General features: G+C 41.4%; 1 protein-coding gene across 1 annotated transcript in view; it reads left to right on the forward strand.

Moving 5' to 3' along the window:
* Nucleotides 1-2465: 2465 nt before the first annotated feature.
* Nucleotides 2466-21917, forward strand: part of LOC309642898 (uncharacterized protein) — a gene marked incomplete at its 5' end in the record, with an annotated part of 184267 nt that continues 164815 nt past the window's right edge. The window contains one exon of the mRNA XM_082424962.1: nucleotides 2466-2809. Coding sequence (XP_082281088.1) covers nucleotides 2466-2809 — 344 coding nt within the window. The remainder of the gene's footprint in view (nucleotides 2810-21917) is intronic.

Below are 21917 nucleotides of genomic sequence, written 5' to 3' on the forward strand. Positions count from 1 at the left end.
AGGTCAACAGTGATCTGAGAAGACCAGCCTCAGGAGCTGAGCAGGGGCAGATGCTGGTGACTCTGAATAAAGGGGTGTGCAAGTGAGGAGGCAGGGACACAGCGCTGGCTGCTGTCCTTTTAAGACACTTGGCTGTGAAGGGAGGGACACAGAGAAGGACAAAATTAGAAGCAGTCATGGGCTGTATGGCAAGGTTTTGGGGAGGAGAGATGCTGCTACTCTCCCAGTAGTCAGCTTTTTCAGATGTGTTGCAGCCGGCCTCTGGAGGAGACGTGTCTTTAACCTGAACACAAGTGTTTCTCAGAAACAGACGGCTGCATAAACAGACTGGACTGGAATAGCTCCGCAGGAATGCACGTGTTTCTGGGCTCGTGTCCCAGGCGCTGCTTCTTGTGCTAACTTCCTGTAGAGGTCTTGCTCCTTCCTCCCTCTATTGTCTACCTGGTTAGCTGCTTGCCGCTTGTGTAAGATGGCTCTTGGGGCTGTGTAGGTGCCAGGGAGCTGGCTTGTAGAATACGCGTGTACGTGCTGGATTCCTCAAGGTGACGCTCTTCGCAAGCCGTCCCAACTCGTTCTTGTAGCCTATATTCTCTGCATCACACGTTTGATAATTTAGTTCGATCAGTTCCTATGAGTGGCTGAGGGGATAATGCACCAGGCTAGAAGGCACAGGGGAGCTAGAAGAAGACAGGGCATTTGCCTTCACGGACCTTATAATCCAAGTCGTGGGACTGTCTTCCAAAAAATGGTTAACAGTGGCTCTTAAACTTTGGGGGGACCTATAGATCTTTTTGAAAAGTTGATGAAATTATATACCTTGTTTCCATGAAAGAGCACACAGAATTTTTTTTTTTTTTTTTTTGCCACGTGGCCTGTGGGATCTTAGTTCCCCCACCAGGGTTGGAACCTGCATCCCCCGCATGGGGAGTTTGGAGTCTTAACCACTGGACCGCCAGGGAAGTCCAGCATGCAGAATTTAACATAAACTTTCAGGGGGTTTGTGGACTTGCTAAATTCTGAAGTGGTTTGTAAAATTCAACTTAAGCGTGCCCGGACTATGGAGTCATTTGTGCTCCATTAGTGTGTGACCTGGGCTAAAAGAACGTTTCTGAGCCTCCATTTCCAGATTGTGCTGCCTGTCTCACAAGGATTTCGTGAGGACTAAATGAGATATTATGAATAAGGGGCTGAGCAGAGAGCCCAACACAGAGCCGATGCCAGTAAATGTTGTTTCAGCTTTAAGTGTGTTATGGAGGAAGTGAGCTAGGTGTTCAGCCCCGACCACAGCTAACTCACTGCTCTCTGGTGAAGGAGTTATTCCAGGATTTTGTTGTCACTAGTTGGTGAAAACGTTGTCGTCAGTCTCCCATGTTTCAGTCGTTCCCTAGCTATCTGTAGAATTTTTGCTTTATCTCAGCCCCATCTAAACGATTACTATCTTTATTTATATAATGTTGTTAAACTTGCATGTACTTGCTTAAAAAGAAAACTTTGGATCCCGACCATCAGTAGAAAACGGCTTTCAGTTGCCCTACATCGAAAGTAACAGTAACAGTAAACAATGAAAATTTAACGGTGCTATAGATTCTAGTTAGAGAGCAGTGCTTACCTAGGGCTTTGAGCCTGTGGCCTGCTCTCTTTGATAAATAGGGAGTTTAGCCAGTGTTTGACAGAGAATACTTTCTTCTTGTTGTAATCAGAAGAACTGAGAGAGCATTGAAAAGGGAATAACTTTTTCTCCAATGGGATTGGCTGTCATGTAATGCCCGGACCCTGCTCCGTGCACCGACTAAACGCATCTCCCCTGACTCCAGCGAGGGGCTCTCCTTTGGGAGACATTCTGTGAGGGGCAGTTACCTCGCTCGGCACCCCGGCTGAATAATAAGTTCCGGGAGAGCAGCGTCCTGAATCCAGCCGTCCCCGAGGACAGGAGCTCCTAGAAGAAAGGACACGCAGAGGTCCTGCCCCCTGTTTCCTTGATGGATGAGGCTCAGTGTCTACTTCACACCCTCGCACCTCACACTGCTCCAGAGTTTTATATTTTCATTGGACAGGTAGCTGAGGCCACCTAGGTGCTGCTGGGACCTCGGTGGGGTGCAAGGGAGGCTATGGACATTGTTTTGAAGCTGTCTGCCTGGCAAACACTGCGTCTACATGGATTGCAGGCTGTAGATGAATAATAATAAAAGCGCGAAAGCAAAATTGCCTAAAGATTTTATTCACTTAGCGCTTGAATAAGCACCAATTAAGCAAATCCTCAGAGCTTATTGTTATTAGCAGTAGTAGTATTTTGTTATTATAATGGAACGCTCTTCAGCAGCCCGCAGGAAACAGGACCTGCCCTCCCTCCCTTCCCGGAGCTCCCTCCGCCCCCCGCTCCCCAGGTGAGACGCCCCCCAACTCCCCTCCCGCCCCGCCCCCTCCGCCCGGCCGCCGCTCCGACCCCCAGCGCCGCCCGACTGGGCATGCTCGCCGGGGCCGGGTGGCCAGCGGGGAGTGGGCCCGGCCGCCCCGCGCCTCCACCTGAGCGGGGCCCGCCCCCCGCGCACCGGCCCCGGGCGGGCACCTGGCGGGCGCTGCGGACACGGCAGGGGGAGGAGACGCCGCGCGGGGCGGGCGCCGCGGGGCCGCGCTCGGCGTTCCTGAGCCGCCGCCGAACTTTTCTCCGAGAGGTCTCACGTTTGGGGGCCGGAGGAGCGGGGCGGGGAGGGGAGAGCGGAGTTTCTGGAAGGAGCCGCCGCCGCTCCACAACATGGCCTCCTCCGCCTCCTCGTCTCCGGCCGGCGCCGAGAGCGCCCCTCCTGTGCAGGTGAGCGCCGCGCCGCCCCCCTACCTGTGGCTTCCTGCGCGGCGGGGGCGCGCGGGGGGCCCGAGGCGGGGGGCCCGGGAGCCGGAGGGGCGGGCGCGCGCGGGGGCGCCGCCGGGAACCCTGCTCTCCTGGGGGTGCCGGGCGGAGCCGGCGAGGCGAGCGGAGGGGACCGGGTCCCTGCGGCCGCTGGGGGTCCGGCTGCGCCCGAGGGCGCGGGACCGAAGTTGCGGCCGCGGGCAGAGGCGGGAGCTCGCAGTCCGTCCCGGCGCGCGCGCGAGCGAGCATCCCGGGGAAGGAGGGAGGGAGGGCCCGAACCTGCGGGGCTCCCGCTGGGAAACATTTGTCCAGAGGAAAAGCGCGGCCCGGGGCTCGGGACGCCCTCGCCTCGGTCCCCCGTCTTTGGGCTTCTGTGTCCTCGGCTCGCCCCTCCGACTCCGTGCCAGGCTGAACCGTCCGCAGGACACGAGCGAAGTCGGCTGCCCACGTTGGCAGGGAGGAAGGAAATCACCTGGTTCTGAAAGTTACCTTCAGAGTTAGGCTTTTTTTTTTTTTTTTTTCGCCTCCCTTTCTTTTCTGAAGGTGAGTCGAGATACTTCATTTAACCCAGTGAGAATACAAAATTTACTTTGAAGATTGGGACATAGAAAAAGTGCAGGCCAGTGCAGATATAGAGTGCAGTGCTAAGGGGTGGCTTGCGGTGCGTTTACCTTCTCCCCTGATCTTTGAGAGCCTTGCCTTGGCGCGCAAGTAAAACACCCTCGAAGTAAAAAGTGGATGCGTGATGTGCAAAACGCAGCTTCAAGATAGGTCTCCTTCCTCCCGCCCCACACCCCTGAGCAGATTGCCACCTTTAAGCCCAGAGGCGTTTAGTAGCAGTTTTGCAGCTGCCACTGTGTGTGTGTGTGTAATAGAGGGTAACTGGTGTAAAACACGCGCGTATGTTTGCATGTGCATAGAAGGTCTACGGAAGGAGGACTTAAACAGTAGTTGTCCTTGGGAGGGGAGCTGGGGGACGGGTGGGAGGGAGACTCAGTTTCACACACCTTTTGGGACTTTTTTTTTTCTTTTTTTAAACCATGTGCATACATTACCTATTTTAGGAAAAAAGAGAAATATTACCGTTCCCAAACCGAACATAGCCTTGAAAGCAGTAGTTTACCTAGTTTCAAGTTACGTGGAATTGCCCTTGAAACACACAAATCTTCTAGCCCCTATCATATCTTTCCTTCAGTTGTCATCTCTAAAAATCCTTAGGGAATCAAGGGGAGGTCTTCAAAAGAAGACTTTTAAGTCTTGACAGAAGCTATTGGTGGTTTTTATTGCTACTTCGATTCTGAGTTTTAATTTTGCTTTTTTTGAGAGCAAGTGTGGCTTGTCTGATTTTGGAAGAGGTGGCTTTCTGGTAAAAGCACAGCCAGGAGACGTGCTAGGGTGATACCAGAACTTTTTCCGGGAGAGTAGGCCATCACAAGAAGGTTCCAGTAGGAAAACCAGAGGGAGACAGTCTCAGAGCGGACATGGATTGCTGGCAGAGCAGTTTAGGCATCTTTCTAATCTGCTGACCTGGGCTCAGATGGATGCATCTTTAAGGAAGCAAATTTTCAATATTGAAAGTGAATGTAAAGTTAAAACCACAGCTCTGAGACAAAAACTGACTGAAATCGAGCAATCCACTGAATATCTTCAATCCAGCTACTCATATCTAGAGGGCCGATTTCTCTTAGTTCTCAAATCCGTGGAGGATGAATAAGTGAGTTGTGATTCTGGACCGTAGTTAGATGGTTATTTATGATGAACCATTTAGCCAGTTCTCACTGTTCTTTTTGATAAAGCATAAATAAATACCACTTTCATAATCTGTACAGTGATGTGTGAGGCTCCATAGCAGGAAATGTGGCTCAGTGTCCTTCAGACAATATAAAGACCAATGGTGTGGTTTGAAATCCAAAGAGACACTGTGGATTCTGAATTTGTTTGCATTTTTGTGGCAGTGGTTACATTAGGGCTGTCGTTTTCCTTTATTCAGTACCTCTGTTTTTCCCCCCCTTTACAGTGTTAATGCATTGAGCAAGTGAGTCTGCCTAATTCTAGAATAATATTTCGGTAATTGAAAATAATATAATTGTTCTGGACTCTCAGTGGCTGTTCTTAGGTTAATTTCCAAGTAGTAACATCTATATTTAAAAGTTATCCATTATTTTATGCACAAAATGTTTGTATATTTTTATAGACTGTGTTACTGTTGTTATAGGAAATCATTATAATCCAAATTGGTGGTCATGTGAAATTCTAGCTTATATAAATGGCGTTTTTACTTTTTTGAATAAATACCTGAAATTGGTGAGACCAGGTACCTGACACCTTTACTTGAGAATGGTTCTGAGTTAATGAATTGTAAGTGGAATGTTTAGCCTTGCTACAATGTCTCCAAACTTATTAAAGTCTACCCTTCTGAAAAGATCAAGGTTATTCATGATGTCATCAGATCTGAAGTAACCTTTCCCTGTCTGTATTGACTGGGTTGTTGTTCACATAACTCTACCCTTGGGTCTTGCAAATGTAAATGCAGTGAGATGTTGGGTTAATGTTAAGGTACCTGGAACAGTAGGGCCATTTAACTGCGATTTTTCATTTTCATCCCATGTCAATATGTGAAAACAGCTTAACAATTTTTTAATTGCCTTCTATATGTAATTTTAGAAGTTATTTTGATATTGTGTGCTTTCTATTAGCCATGTTTTTAAGTACTAGAGGCACAGCTGTGGTTATAGATTGAACGTTCTATCAAAGTTAGGTGCAGTATCTGTTTGAGTATCTTTTTCCTGATTGGACCCTAAAGGATGTGATAAATCTTCAAAATCTATACTCATGGTTGAATTACACCTTGGACACTTGTCCCTTTGTGTTTGATACAGGGGGCAAACTGTATCTTCCAATGGATTTGTCTGTTCCAAAGGACATAGGTTTTTCCTGGAACCAATCAGGTTCCTGTTTGACCATGGGAGTGAGATCAACGGCACCAAAATAGAACCAATTCTTTGATGTTTTATGGAAATTACTCCTGAATTTCCTCTCTTGGGATGGTCCTATATGGATTAATTAGTAAGTGTCTTATGTTGGGTGAGAAGAAAGCAAACACACTTAACATGAAAGTTATATGTGTTCAGAACTGAGTAGAAGTGGTATTTTTCTTAGAAGAAACTGTCTTTAGTACTTGACAATTTATATTAATAAATAAAGATTAAGTGAACTAGTGTTTGGAGTTAGAGCTTTAAAATACGAAATAAGTTATTTTGGTATTTCTTTCATCAGGTGATGCTCAGTTGCTGCCATTTTTCAGATAATATTAAGAAAAGGGAAATATTGAAAAATTGGCCTGAACATACATTTTATTTTCTGGGCAGGGAGGGCATGAATATGTGGACTTGGTCTGGTAGAGGAAAGGGGCAGAATGGAAGTTAATTTAAATGCCAGTGTAGGCTAAAGAACTGTGTGTGGCTGATTTGGCAGGCTGTTTTCCAAAGTGTTTTAAAGGTAACTATGGTGATTCATTAGTAGCTATTTTGTCCCTCCAGCATGGAACTGCGTTTCTGTGCTGTGTAGCTCCTCTGGGTAATGCCATGACTTAATGCCAAGGATCTGCTTACAGGTGTGGGGCTTCTCTTGTCCCTCTTTTTTTCACATCATGACATTTTATATGGAATCTGGCAAAAAGACGCTCTGCCACTGCAGCTTTGCCCTTTAGCATCAAACACAGGGCTGGACACACAGTGGGCCTTCAGTTCATGTTTGATGATCGGATAAATATTGAGAAGGATCCGGCATTCAGATTTAGGAGCAGCATTAATTATATGAACAATACTTTGCACTCCTGTCATGTGAAAGGGACTCCCAGGTACACAGAGTCTTGGTTTGTACTGTCAAGAAGTTCATAATCCAGGTGACTTTGAGTTTACATAGGACAAGACTCACAGAGAGCCAGCACCAGAAAATTTTCCATGTCTAGATCTTTGGTATCATTTATTCAGGTGCCTCATATTTAGTTTGGCCTTTAGTGTATAATCAAGAAGGGAAGAAAATGTAGATAAAGGTACCTAAGAATTTAAGGAGAGGTGCATCAGGAAATAGACTTATACTTCCTAATTTCCTCCCTGAAAAGTGCCACAGAATGGAAATGTGTACCAAAAGGCATGGAGAACTGTCTGAAAAAGCAATCTGATTTATTCTTGTTTATGGTGACCTCATATTCACAGTGTGGGTAGGCCATAATTTATTTCCTAATTTCCCTATTAATAAATGTTTGCCTTGTTTCTAGTTTTTTGGCCCCTACAGACAGTGCTGCAAGTAAATATCCTTATATGTTAAAAAAAAAGTTCAGAATTTAGTTGGAGAAGACATATGCATCTTTACTAATAACAGCCGTGATTTCTTGTGCCTCTCATAGTAGACGCTATGTACTTCAAAAGAAACTGTAGGGTAGAAATCATTACCCCTCCTTGCTTTATACACAAGGAAACTGAGCTTCAGGAAGGCTGTGCAAGTTATGGTTGGTAAGGGCTGAAACTGGATTGGAACCCCTGTCTGCTTGAGAAATGGACAGAGCAATGGTGGTGAAATCAGGAGGCCAGGAATGGAGTCCCCATCCCCCAGGTAACAGTAACACCGGATCCGCAGAATCTTATCATCTCCTGGGCTTCCGTTTCTCCACTGGGAAAAGGAGAGAGTTGGAATAAACTATTTCTAGGGTTTATTCCAGCTAAAATAGTCTATGATTAAAAAAAAAATTAAACTCTAAAAGAGAGGTAGAGATAATTAGTAATAAAGTGATACAGAAGCATTTCCCCCACTCATATTTTGGCATTCCTAATGTTAGGATACTTTTCCAAATGTTGAGAACTTTCAAGTTCATTTTGTATTGTTTATTTTAAGTGGTTTATTTTCTCCAGAAAATCTGATTTTAAAGAAATTTTGCTTTTTGCAATTCATGATGTCTTAGAGCATCAGGAATTTATTAGTTGCAAGGAGAAATAGCAAGAGGACATCTCAGTGAGTCTGGGCTGGTGATTGAACATTCACCAAAGGCAAGGGATTTGAATGGGAGTCAAAGTGGGACACTTCACTTAGTAGGTGGAGAGCAGGGGGACAACTGCTTGGCCTCTTTGGGTCCTTTAGGTTTTCTTTCTTTCCTCCTCTCCTTCCCCCTCCCCTCTTTCCTCTTTCCCCTCCCCTCCTCCCCTTCTTCTTTCTTAAATTTGAGATATGATCAGTGATATGCTGGTAAACGGGCTCTCAAAGAACAAAACAAAACAAAACCCAAAAGCCCTGATTTATAGCATTTGCCTGTTTCTGTAGGGAAAATACGACTTTTGGTGACTAATTCCAGTGTGTATTTGGGGGTCTTAGGGTTTCCCCCATATTAAGCAAGCAATGCTCTGACACCAAGAGGGTGCCCTGTCATTCAACTCAATTCTGACACTGTCTACCCAGAGATAGCGTTGAGATCCCACAGGTTAAGGGCCTAGTTCCACGAGTCTGCCCCCCACAGCCCCTGCCCAACTTCAGATGCAAGTCACGAGCCCAGCTTATCCCCTGTGCTTCTGTCCGGTTGGTTATAGATTAGAGGTTCCAATGACCCCTTCCTGGGTTTGATTAATTTGCTAGAGCAGCTCACAGAAGTCAGAGAAACACCTTACTTACTAGATTACCGGTTTATTATGAAAGGGTATAACTCAGCAATAGCCAGATGGAAGAGATGCATAAGGCAAAGTCTGTGGAAAGGGCTCGGAGCTTCCATGTCTTCTTGGAGCACATCACTCTCCCTCTGTCTCCCCAGGGAAGCTCCATCTCCCTCCTGGAAGCTCCGCTGAGCCCCTCCTTTTGGGTGTTTATGGAGGCCTCATTACATAGGCATGACTGATTAAATCCTTGCCCACTGGCGATTGATTCAATTTCCAGTCCCTATGCCCTCCCTAGAGGTTGAGGGGGTGCGTGGGGACTTTCAGTCCCAACCCTGCACGTGGTTGGCTCTACTGGCAACCAGCCTCCCTTCCTTAGGAGCTTTCCAAAAGCTCATTAACATAACAAGACACCTTTACTGCTCTCCTCACTTAGGAAATCCCAAGGGTTTTAGGAACTCTGTGCCAGGAATGGGTTGAAGACCAAATATATATTTCTTATTATAAATAACAGTATCACAGAATACTTCCATCGTGGTTGATTTCAACCTGACAGTGAGAGGTGAACGTGGAGTTGGAAAGAGATGTACAGAGTTGGCTGTCTTGAAAGCTGGTATTAGCTAGTTCCAGCACACCACTTATTTATTTTTTTTTTATAAATTTATGTATTTATTTATATTTTATTTTTGGCTGCATTGGGTCTTCGTTGCTGTGCACGGGCTTTCTCTAGTTGTGGCGAGCGGCGGCTACTCTTTGTTGCAGTGTGCGGGCTTCTCATTGCGGTGGCTTCTCTTGTTGCGGAGCATGGGCTCTAGGCACGTGGGCTTCAGTAGTTGTGGCACGCGGGCTCAGTAGTTATGGCTCGCGGGCTCTAGAGCACAGGCTCAGTAGTTGTGGCACACGGGCTTAGTTGCTCTGTGGCATGTGGGATCTTCCCGGACCAGGGCTCAAACCCGTGTCCCCTGCACTGGCAGGCGGATTCTTAACCGCTGCGCCACCAGGGAATTCCAACACTGAATTTTTTTAGTTGAATCATTAATCTGTTATCCAAAATATATTTGGCACTTAAGAGATATCAGGCAAACATGGGGAACCCTGGGTAAATAAGAACCAGTTTTTACTCTCCAGAATGTCATAGTTTAGTAGGCTGTTTAAATGAACTTTAAGTAAAGAAAGGACTCTTGTACTGAGAATGGTTGATCAGGTCTCTTTTTCCACTGGCACAAAATAAATACCAAGTAGATCCCGAGATATCTGGATTAGAAATGAGAGAACCGGATGGACCTAGAGATTGTCATACTGAGTGAAGTAAGTCAGAGAAAGACAAATATCATATGATATTGCTTATATGTGGAATCTAAAACAAGGATACAAATGAACTTATTTACAAAACAGAAATAGAGTCACAGATATAGAAAACAAACTTATGGTTACCAGGGGGGAATAGGTAGGGGGGAGGGATAAATTGGGAGATTGGGATTGACATATACACAGTACTATATATAAAATAGATAACTAATAAGAACCTACTGTATAGCACAGGGAACTCCACTCAGTACTGTGTAATGATCTACATGGGACAAGAATCTAAAAAAGAGTGGATACATGTACATGTATAACTGATTCACTTTGCTGCACAGCAGAAACTAACACAACATTGTAAATCAACTGTACTCCAATAAAAATTAATTTAAAAAAATGAGTGAACTGAGGTCTGTAACTGGATTATTAGATGTTAGAAGGGTGGAACTGGGATTTTTAAGGTTCTATTTCTTTGGAGGTCAAGTTAAGCATAACAGATTTTTCTTCCCTTTGTGTGTATGTTGGTGTGTGTGCAAGTTTATGAATCACCTTTATTGAGGTATAACTTATATACAATAAAACTCACCAGATTTAAGTGTCAATTCTCCCACTCTTACAAACATTAATGCCCCATCACGACGGAATATTTATTTTCTTAAGAAGTTCACTTGGGTTCTTTCCCCATTAAACTCCCTTCAACCCTCCGGGCAAGCACTGTTTTGATTTCTTTCACCATAGATTTGCTTTACCTATGTGTTTTCTTCTGTGCCTGGCTTCTTTCCCTTAGCATAATGTTTCTGATATTTATCCATGATGTTGTAGGTATTAGTATCATTATTATTAATAATAATTAGTAGATTATTCCTCTTTGTTGCTGAGTAATAACTCGTACGAATATACCACGAATTGCTCACCCATTCCTCAGACGTTGGATTGTTTTCCGCTTTGGCTGCTATGAATACAGCTGCTATGTATGTTTTTGGATAGATCTTTCTGTTGACATAGGTATTCCCTTACCCACATCTTTTTTGTGTGTGTAGGAGATTAAATACCAGGAGTAGGACTGTAGAATCAAAAGGCAGTGTATGCTTAACTGTACAAGAAAAAGACATCTCTAGAGAATGAATGATATCAGATCAGAATGGGGGAAAAGGGGAAAATACACAGGAGAACTGTTCCTTTGGCAGGTACTGAATCTGAGAATTTTGAAACTATGATTTATGATTTAACTATGGACAAAAGGTGAATATTGAAAGAATTGATGTCAGTAAGATTTTACAAGCTTGTAAAAGAAAGTACAGTTAAAAAGAAGTCTTTTATAAAACAGCTGTATTGAGATATAATTTATATACATAAAATTCACTCATTTAAAGCGTACAATGCAATGACTTTCAGTATACTTACAGAGCTGGAAAACCATCACCACAACCTAATTTTAGAACATGTCTATTACTCTCAAGTAAGTGCTCATTTAGTCAGAAACCATGGTTTTGGAGTTAGGAAGACCTGTGTTTTAGTCTGAGTTTTAACTAGTTAGCAGCCGTGTGACCTCGGTAAACTGAATCTCAGTTTCCAAACCTTTGAAAATAGAGATGAGGATACTTCCTTTACAATTTTTTTTTTTTTACAATATTTTTATAAGGATGATAAATAAAACACATAAAGCACTTGGTATGTAATAAATACTAAATAAATGTTAGGATTTATTGTTGAACTGTGTTTGCATCTTTGTAATTTCTTTGGCATTTGGTTCATATCTTTATAGCTCCTATGGTAGTCTGGCCTCTGCTAAAGGTATCTTTGAACATGTCTTTTAAGAGGAAATGAAGTGGAGTGGAAAGAGGAAGCTTGGAGTTGAGAATAACCTGTTGGGGTTTTCTCACTCTTTTGCCAATTAATTCCCATTTAATTGCTCTGTTGGGTAAATCACTTAACTGTGTTTGCTTATATGTGGAACTAGAGTAATAACATCCACCTTGTAAGGATTGTTCTAAGTGTTAGGGGAAATATACATGATACGCTGATACAGTAGGTGCTCAATAAATAGGAGCCGTTATGTTGTGATATCAGAAGCAACCGACTTTGAGGTAATTACATCTTGGAATAAAATGTATGTACAAAATTTAAGGCATAGATGGAAAATTAGCTCATGTACTATGTGTATATTTGCTTACAAATTTTTATATTTTACTACTAGTAAGAGTGCCAGGTATATAGTCCTTAATAAAATATTTGATTAAGTAAATAAAGAAGAAAAAGTATTTTCCGCATTCTGTTTCAGTCTCCCTCAGTGTTTCGGTATCCAGGACAGAGTTTCATTTTTCCATGCTTCAGCTTTATTCACTTATCTCCTTTCATTTGGCAGAGGTGTGTGTGTGGGGGAGGAGCGGTGCAGGATGATTATAAATTATCATAAGAACAAAACTTACAACAATAATTGCTTACATCTGTAGACACCTATTTCTATCCCTTAAAGTACTTACATGTTATTTAAAACATTTGTGTCTCCCAACAACCACAGCAGGGAATGGGAGTAAATAGTCTAATTTTAGTGAAAAGAAAAACAAGGCTCAGAGGTAGACTTGTTCGTGGTCCTTACGAAGCTAGTAAGTGGTAAAGCCGAGGGAGGGCAGGGGACAGTAAAGAGGAAAGCTTGTGTGTGGCTGGTGGGAGCATAGTCTCACGCAGCTGTCTGCAAAGCAGTCTGGCATTACTTAAGCAGATTAACTGTTAGCTACTCTGTGACCCAGCAACTCCATTCCCACAGACGGACACTGGAATGTGTGCCATAGGTCCCCAAGAGGACGTGAGCAAGGTTATTCGCTGCTGTGTTATTAGTAGTGGAGGAGGGTAGGAGGTAATGGGGTGACCATTGCTGGGAGAGGGAGAGGGAGAGGGAGAGGAAGAGGTAGAATGACGGGTGCACATCGTGGAGTTGTCTGCAACCATTAGAAGTAATAGATTAGCTAAACAGAACCATCATGAATGGATCTGAAGAATCTAGTGCTTGGTGAACAATGTAAGAGTGTGAGGTATATTTATCATTCATGGGAATTAAAAATTCATAAGTTCAGCACAGTAGACTTCTCATAAGAACGCTTACAGAAAGGACTCATTAAACACGTTAGCATGCTGCCTTTGGGGCCCAGTGCGTGGGAATGGGCTAAGGAGATAAAAAGGAATAAATAAGTGAAGAAAATAATGATAGTGTGCCCTGAACCAGGAAGTATGGCTGATTCAGCCCTCTGAATGGTGAAGTTAAAAACAACACATTGTTACTTAGTATCATTTGAATACCTATTACGCGATCAACTCTGTTACCATCAGGCTTAATTAAAGAGATCTTGTTATCATTATAAATGGGACGAATGTTCCAAGGGAAATAAAATTTGGACTGGTATCTAAAGTCTCAAGTGAAGTTTTGCACAGAGAGCAACGTCTTTTTCTTTTTAAAGGTTTACAATATTGTACTCTTGAGTTGGTATAATTTAAAAATTGACCTCCTTTTTTTAAAAAAATATTTATTTATTTATTTTTGGCTGTGTTGTGTCTTCGTTTCTGTGCGAGGGCTTTCTCTAGTTGCGGCAAGCGGGGGCCACTCTTCATCGCGGTGCACGGGCCTCTCACTGTCGTGGCCTCTCTTGTTGCGGAGCACAGGCTCCAGACGCGCAGGCTCAGTAGTTGTGGCTCACGGGCCCAGTTGCTCCGCGGCATGTGGGATCCTCCCAGACCAGGGCTCGAACCCGTGTCCCCTGCATTGGCAGGCAGATTCTCAACCACTGCGCCACCAGGGAAGCCCTAACCTCCTTTTTAATTTTGTATTTTGGATGACAGAGGCTGATGTGTCATATAGTACTATCAGTTTTTACAGAATTTGAACGTCACATAGTACTAAATATTTAACTCTAAAATGATATCCAAACTATCCTTATCGTTCTTCATGGATTCAGAAAGTGTGCAATATCCTATTATATCTAGAAATAGTTGTCTGCATGTATATTATTATCCTTAAAGGATCTAAATGTGTGTGTGTGGTTTTTTGTTGTTGTTGGTGGTCTTTTTTTTTTCAGATATATCCTCTTCTATTGTAATATTTGTTTTCCAAGTTAACTTTGAAGTATAGTAGATTACTTTTTTTTTTTTTTGGCTTAAAACAATGCAGATTTATTAGGGTGCAGTTATGGAGGTCACAAGTCCAAAATGGGTTAGCAGGACTTTGTTCCTTCCGTAGGCTCTATGGAAGAATTCTTATCTTTATCTTTTCCAGCTTCTAGAGCCTGTCTGTGTTTCTTGGCTCTTAGCTCTGCATCACTCTGACTTCTGCTTTGATCAACATTTTGAATAGATAGCTTTCTTTTCTTTTTTTTAAATTGGAGTATAGTTGCTTTACAATGTTGTGTTAGTTTCTGCTGTACAGCGAAGTGAATCAGCTATACGTATACATATATTCCCTCTTTTTTGGATTTCCTTTCCATTTAGGTCACCGCAGAGCACTGAGTAGAGTTCCCTGTGCTATACAGTAGGTCCTCATTAGTTATCTATTGTATACATAGTAGTGTATATATGTCAATCCCAATCTCCCAGTTCATCCCACCTCCCCTTCCCTCCTTGGTGTCCATGGATTTGTTCTTTATATCTTTGTCTCTGTTTCTGCTTTGCAAATAGGTTCATCTGTACCAGTTGTCTAGATTCCACATATATGTGTTAATATACGATATTTGTTTTTCTCTTTATGGCTTACTTCACTCTGTATGACAGTCTCTGCTCTTTAATTTACCTTTCCTTTCAACTCACTATTTGTGATCCTTCTGAAATGATAGCTGTGTAAAATGGTTATACTTACGTCTTGCACATATTGTACATTTTTGTAACAACAGCTATCCTTCCAGTTGAAGAAAGTCATAATGGTTAAAAATTCAACTCAAAATGATCAGCCTTTGAAAGTGTTTATCCATCACTACCATGGAGGTGTTGTATTCAGGAGGCAGACTCTTCTGGGACGATTGTAATGATAGGTGTAGGAGCTGGAGAGAAATTTATTACACCATCAGCGATCCCAGTGCCCACCTGTTTGTGAGTGGTGTGCAGAGGAGAATTTCAGGCTTACCGGTGTTATGCAGAGGAAGGCCTAGCTTTTGTGTAAGAGTTTCATCTACAGTACCATGTAATAAAATGTTGACAACAAAGAAATAGTTTTAATGCTGTGTTTTATCTTTCTCAGCAACTTAAATGAAATAGTAAGAAAAGGGAAGCATTGCAATCTAGTGGAAGAGACACAAACTCAAAGTCAGAAGATACGTGAAAATAAGATTCATAAGTGTGATTCTGGATTGATGTGCAATTCAGTTTCCTCATCTACAAAATGGGGATAATGATAGTGCCTACTTTATCCATCTCAGAGCTGTAAGGATCAAATTGTATGATAAGGTAATTTATTTAATTCAACTTGCTTAGTGCTGTATAAATATAGTTTTAAAAAAATATTGTTTTTTTAAATGAACTGCTCTTTTGCAGTATATCTTTTCCATTGAACTAATTTAGCATCTTGCCAAATATAAGTAATAGCGAATGATATTTCAGTGATGATTGGATACTTTGAAAGTTGATTTCTTAAGAGATTTGACATTTTTAGCATCTCTTTGAGGTTTTGGCAACTTTGAATCTTATTAAAGCATTAGGGGGACTTCCCCGGTGGTCCAGTGGGTAATGCTCCGCTCTCCCAGTGCACGGGGCCGGGGTTCAGATACCTGGTTGGAGAACTAGATCCCACATGCATGCCACAACTAAGAGTTCGCATGAAGCAACTAAGAAACCCGCATGCCGCAAGTAAAAGATCCTGCATGCTGCAACTAAGACCTGGCGCAGCCAAAATTAAAAAAAAAAAGAAAAAAGCATTAGGCATGCCAGGAAACTCTGCTATTTCACTTTACTGGGTCCGGTAGAGCAGGTATATAAGCAATAACTAAAATCTTCTTGTGACTCCATGCTGCATTTTGCAAAGTCTGGTTGGGTTTCAAAGCTGTTACTAGGTATAAAGTGGCATGGCTTAGATTGTGTCGATGTCTACTTAAGTCTCCATTGAATCTCTCAATATGTGGAACTGATCAGCCTGAAATTCTCCAGGTATTTGAAGAATCAGTGTAATGAATTGCTCTCTGAGTTGGGAAATTTTGGTTCAGTGTACTGTTGAGAATGTACATGCACTTGGTCAAATCACTTCTCTTCTACAGAGTATCCTACCTGCTTAAAAATTCTCTGTGCTCTGAGATCCAGACTGTGGTGAGGTGTCAGTCAAAACTAGTACATGCTGTTTTCCAGAACCTTCCAGTGAGCTAAGTCTAAGCTGTAAGTTTACTCAGAAATTGATGACGACTCTGGAAGGATGAGCAAAATACCTAATACACATTTACAAGGAATCCTGAAGAATCCTTTTATCTGTTTGTGATCTTTGCTTCAATTAGAAATCTGAGTCATTAATGAAACCTTTCTTCTCCTCTCACGTAATGAGGTACAAATACTTTCAGTTCTGCCTGCTACGTGACTTTTAAATCCAATCCTCTGTTCAGCTATGTGCCACTGCTTTGGTTCTGGCCCTCATCATCTTTCATCTAAGGCATTTGAACAGTTGCCTAAATTGTCTCCTTGCTTCCACACTGTCTTCTAATGGACAGCCGGCCTCCCCACTTATCTTTACAAAGCACAGATATGATGTCATTCTCCTATTTAAAAACCTTTTATGGTTATCCATCATAAATAAGGTAAAGTCTAAACATCTTAGGGTTGCACAAAAGGTCTTGTATCATCTTGTCCCAGTACAACTTACCACTCTTATCCTTCATTTTTTTCCTGAAACATCTGACTTTGTGACCATGCTATACTTATTTCTCCAACCTTTCCCCAAATGGACTGTGCCTTTGCATTTGTCCATGTCTTTGTACAAGTTTTCTCTCTGCTAATTTGTGCCATTCTCATTTTTCTCTTCCTGGAAAATCCCTACAAATCCTTCAATACCTAGCTCAAATGTCCCCTCTTCTAGGCAAACTTCCTACACTTCTGCAGATAGTGACACTCTGTCTTCTGTAGTGTTGTAGCACTTCATGTACATTTGGCAGTCATGGCATTTACCACATTTTATTGGAACTATTTCTTTACCCATTCTTCTCTAACTAACTGAACAGTGGGCTCCTAGAGGGCGTATTTACCCTTTTTTCCTTCAATTTTCATGTCTGCCTTGCCCTGTCTAGGATCTAGCACATCTGATGCCGTGTTTATGGCTATTGAACAAAAAGAGACTCGTCAGTTGGACCATGTTTGCCAACATAGTCTCCTATAAGACAGTGTTGAGGTTACTTTGACATTCAGAAACCTTCTAAAGATATTCATATTTAAGTCGGATGTAGGTATATGGTAAGATTTTAGAAATGTGTCAGAAATCTGGCAAGAGTATGCATATGTGATAATATCTAATAATATTTTTGTCTTTTGGAAGGTTTGACCTTGCACCCATTTCCTGCTAAATAGTGTAGTATTGGGATTTCATAGTAGCTGTGTGCCTTGGGCAAGTGAAATTCACTTCTCAGTGACTCTTTTCCTCATCTTTTAATGGAGGTGCAGATCTCATAGGGTTGTTGCGAGAATTAAATGAGATCCTCTGTGGAAAGCGCTTAACATAGTGCCTGACACATAAGCTACTATCTTTTGGGCATCTAACAGTAATACTGAGTTTACTGTGTGTGTGTAATATCTGTGATAATATATACTAATAATATGTATTTCTATAGTTTATTATCCTAGTAAGGAAGGGATTCTTCTCATAAATTCTCTTTTGTAAAAGACCATTACATTCTTTTGCTTAAATTTCCTCTTCTCTCTTCCTCTTATGGTAAAATGGTGGGAAACTGTCCAAACTTTTTCTTTAAAGTGATTTTTTAAAAAAATTTATTTATTTATTTATTAATTTTTGGCTGCATTGGGTCTTTGTTGCTGCGCGTGGGCTTTCTCTAGTTGTGGCGAGTGGGGGCTACTCTTCGTTGCGGTGCGCGGGCTTCTCATTGCGGTGGCTCCTCTTGTTGCGGAACACGGGCTCTAGGCGCGCGGGCTTCAGTCATTGTGGCACATGGGCTCAGTAGTTGTGGCTCACGGGCTCTAGAGCACAGGCTCAGTAGTTGTGGCGCACGGGTTAGTTGCTCCGCGGCATGTGGGATCTTCCCGGACCAGGGCTCGAACCCGTGTCCCTTGCATTGGCAGGCGGATTCTTTACCACTGCGCCACCAGGGAAACCCTAAAGTGATTTTTAAAAACAGGGATTATTGACATAATCTGTTGATGATAAAAAAAAGCTAACCTCTGTCCTTCTTGCTTATGTTAGGTAGCAGCTAAAGTCTGTGAAGAGTCCAGAAATCTCACGTGTAAAGCAAAAGCATCGTTGTCTGCTTCTTATAACCCTCAATCCAATGCTATATTCTTTTAATTGGTTTGTAAAATTTATAATCTAGTAATGTAGCAAATGGAATCATAATTGAAGTCAGAAGAAAGATTAGGAGAAAATATTTATAGTAACATGACAAGATATTATATCCCCAGTATGCAAAGAGCTGTTAGACACTGTGAAGAAAATGACAAAGTACCAAAAGGAAAAATGGTCAACTGTATGAGTAGACCCTCATGGAAGATGAAAAGCAACTGGCCAGTAAACATGTGAAAGACATTAAATTCACAAGTCATAGGACATTAAAATGACTAGTTTCTATTTGATAACATTTTATCTATTAGATTGGCCAAAAAAAAAAAAATCCTCTTTCAAGTGTTGATGATACGGTCTTTTCGAAATGTTGCTGATTTGAGTGTCAATTGTACAACTTTTTTTTTTTGCGGGGGGGGAGCAACTTAGAAACAGTATTAAAAGAGAACAGAAACATGCTTACTCTGCTCCAGCAACCCAGTTTTGGGAATCTCTGCTATAGAAGTTAAAGCATCAGTATGTAAGGACATATTTATAGGGATATGTATTACAACAATGTTTGTAAAGCAAAAACACTGGAAACAAACTAAATTTACCTTAATGGGACTGGTTGAATGTATTATGGTTTTCTGTTGTATGGAATATGATTAAGATAATTTAATAATGAGTTAGGACTACACATAGTAAACTGGAAGGATGTGCATTATTTCTTGTGAGTATAGTACAATCCACTTTTGAAAACAAAAAGAAAAAGGACAGTCATAGATTTGTCTGAACATAGGTTGTTGATGGATTTGGTTACCTCAGGGGATGGAGTTTTGAGGGGAGGGGGGAATCATTAGATTTTCTTTTTGCTTGATAAAATGAGCATGTATTTTGTGATAAAAAATTCAATAAAGCAAAACAAACTTAAGAAAAGAAAATTTTAAGAAATTTTAAGAAATTTAAATTTAAAATTTTAAGAATTTTGAAGAAATTTAAAAAGAAAAAGCAGAAAACCTTATTCCCTTGGCTATCTTTACTTGCATAAATTTTTATACTCTCATTTATTGTACTTACAAATGTTTCTCATTCACATAGTCACAGAATTCCACTCTCTAAAATGTCTTGGTATCTCTACTTTTGGAAGTTTTCTCAGGGCTAATTAAGATTTTTTTGTTCCTGTGCACAGGCCTACTGTATAGACATTACACTTAACATTGAGCTGGAGCTATATAGAATTTTTGCTTGCATTTTGATAGCATAATCATGTTTTTAGAGGGTGGAATTAAGGATGCTTGTTTTCCTCGCTGTTTCATGCCCAAGATTGAGGTAGCTTTAGCCTCATCCTTTTTATTTCTAGGTAAGTAATGTCCTTGCCTCATTGACCTCTCCCATTTTTAATTATTGCTTTGCCTTTGCTTAAAGTTTAAATTTTTTTAAATAACATTTTTCTAATTATAAGAGCAAATGTTGTTCATTCCTGAAAAACCAGAAGCGTAGTCAAGTAAACAGCAACAAAACCACCTCCCTTTGCTCCAAAGCAAAAAATCATGCAAATCTCACTCATTTGATGTCAGTTTCTCAATCGCTTGGTAACTTTCTTTCAAACTATTCATTGAAAATATTTTCTGTAGAATAGTAATGAAGATGAAGGGTTTTAAGTGTCAGACTGTGTTGTAAGGAATAATGATGCTACTTGAAAATGTTTTCTGTTGGTTTTTTTTGATGATCAATTATGCGCAGGTGTAGAATAACACCGCAGAGAGGTCTATGAAAGTGAAAGTAATGTATTACATGTACGAGTCCTAGGAGAGTGGGGCATGGCATGACACGCAGAGGGACATAAGGAAGCAGTTCCAAGCGGTCAGATTGGAACTGCAAGCCAGATTTGGATTATGCAAGCCAAAGGCATGAGGGGATTTCATTGGTGTGTTTGACTGTCACTAGGTCACAGTTAAGGGTGGGCACGAAGGGCAACTGGTTGTGGCAGGGACCACCGTTATCACACTGGGGTGCCTGTCACCCGGGTGGGTTATTCATGGCCTATTTGTGAGGATGGTGAGGGATCAGGAAAACATGCAGTTTTCAAAATTTGCAATACACAGGCATAGCTGAATTTCCTTCCGCTCATTGACTTGTATCTTCGTTTTCTTACCTGGAAAATAGGCTTAATAAGTAGTACCGTAGAGTTGTTGCAGGCACTAAATTGTAAAGCTCAGTGCTTGGTTCATAGTTCTTTTTACTGCTCTGTTTAAAAGTTTCATGTGTATTGCTTATTGCTTTTATTGCATAAGTAATACATGTTCGATATAGAGACATTAGTCACTATGCTTCTGAACCTTTTTTTTATAACATGGCATGTTAGGGTCAAAGGACCAGGCTGCTTCCAGATGCAGGTGGCGCTATGGGGCTGCGGCCATACTAGGCTCTTTCATTGCCGTGAAGACTGAGGGATCAGTAACTCCTCACCTCCAGGATGCATGTTGCCAGCACCTCCTTATAATGTTGCCAGAAGTGTAACACGCACAAAGGGTGCAGACGTTTTTATGTCCCTTTTCTTTTTTTAGTGCAGCCACATCTTCCTTCAGCTGATGGGTTATACCAATTTATATCTCACCAAAGTGTACAAGAAGGCCTACTTCCTGACCTTCCCACAAGACAGTATTATCACTTTCTTCTTTACCTTTGCCAGTGTGATTGGAGAAAACTGACCTCACATTGTTTTATTTTGTGATCATAAATTTTTGGTCAATGTAACAGTAAAATATGGAACGCCAGCTTTTAGGAAAGATGCTTAAGGGATCTTAGTGTGGAAGCTCTAATACCTGACAGCGTTGTAAGTCCCTGGCTGGATAAGAAGCTGTGGTTGGTCTCTGCTGTTTATAATTGTCTGGGAGCTCAGCTACTACAATTACATTGCTACACCTGATACTTCTGGTCACCGTTGTGTAATCTGTTATTAAATTATGATTCAACATAATAATAAAATGTTCATTCTGAAAATTTTTCCCTTCAGTGTTGACGAATATGAAATTGTGAGAGGCTGTGGAGAAAAATCCATGACTTGAGTAGAAGTTTGAGACTTACTTCCCTGGCTAGGGATCCACAAAATTGTCGTTACTAAGTTTGAAATTTTCTTCCTTAGCAGTATTTAATCACATAATTTACTTTGGCAATACAGAGTTTGTTCCTTCAAATGCTTCTTCTGTTTATGAGATTCTATACTTAAATTGCAGCTTTCACTTTTTTCACACTTTTTTTCATTTCCCCTTAAGAGACGGCAAGAACATTAATAAAGAAGTTAAATTCAGTATTTAAAATGACATTTTCTAACTTTCTTAGGTTTTGGTGTTAAAATAAAATTTTAATGGGATGTAGTATTAATGATTCTTGATAAAGATTGTTTTCATGGCATATTCATGTTTTGTAATAGGTGCACCAAAAACTTGAATACATGAATATGTATTATATGTAATAGTAGTGTATGATTCTTCGGAGGAAAATGTGACATTTCTAACTCACCATTCAAGATAAATTACCTAATGTTGGAGGTAGATTTATTTTAATTTGTACATACACTTTTCTGGTATTTCTTGTACTAGGGACAGTCTTTTGTTAAGGAATAAAGCCAAGCTAATTTGGTCAACATGGTCCTCAGATTTCATTCTTGTGATCTTCAAATTGGAAC

The sequence above is a fragment of the Balaenoptera physalus genome (genome assembly GCF_965194825.1).
Source record: "Balaenoptera physalus genome assembly, chromosome: 14".
Taxonomy (NCBI): domain Eukaryota; kingdom Metazoa; phylum Chordata; class Mammalia; order Artiodactyla; family Balaenopteridae; genus Balaenoptera; species Balaenoptera physalus.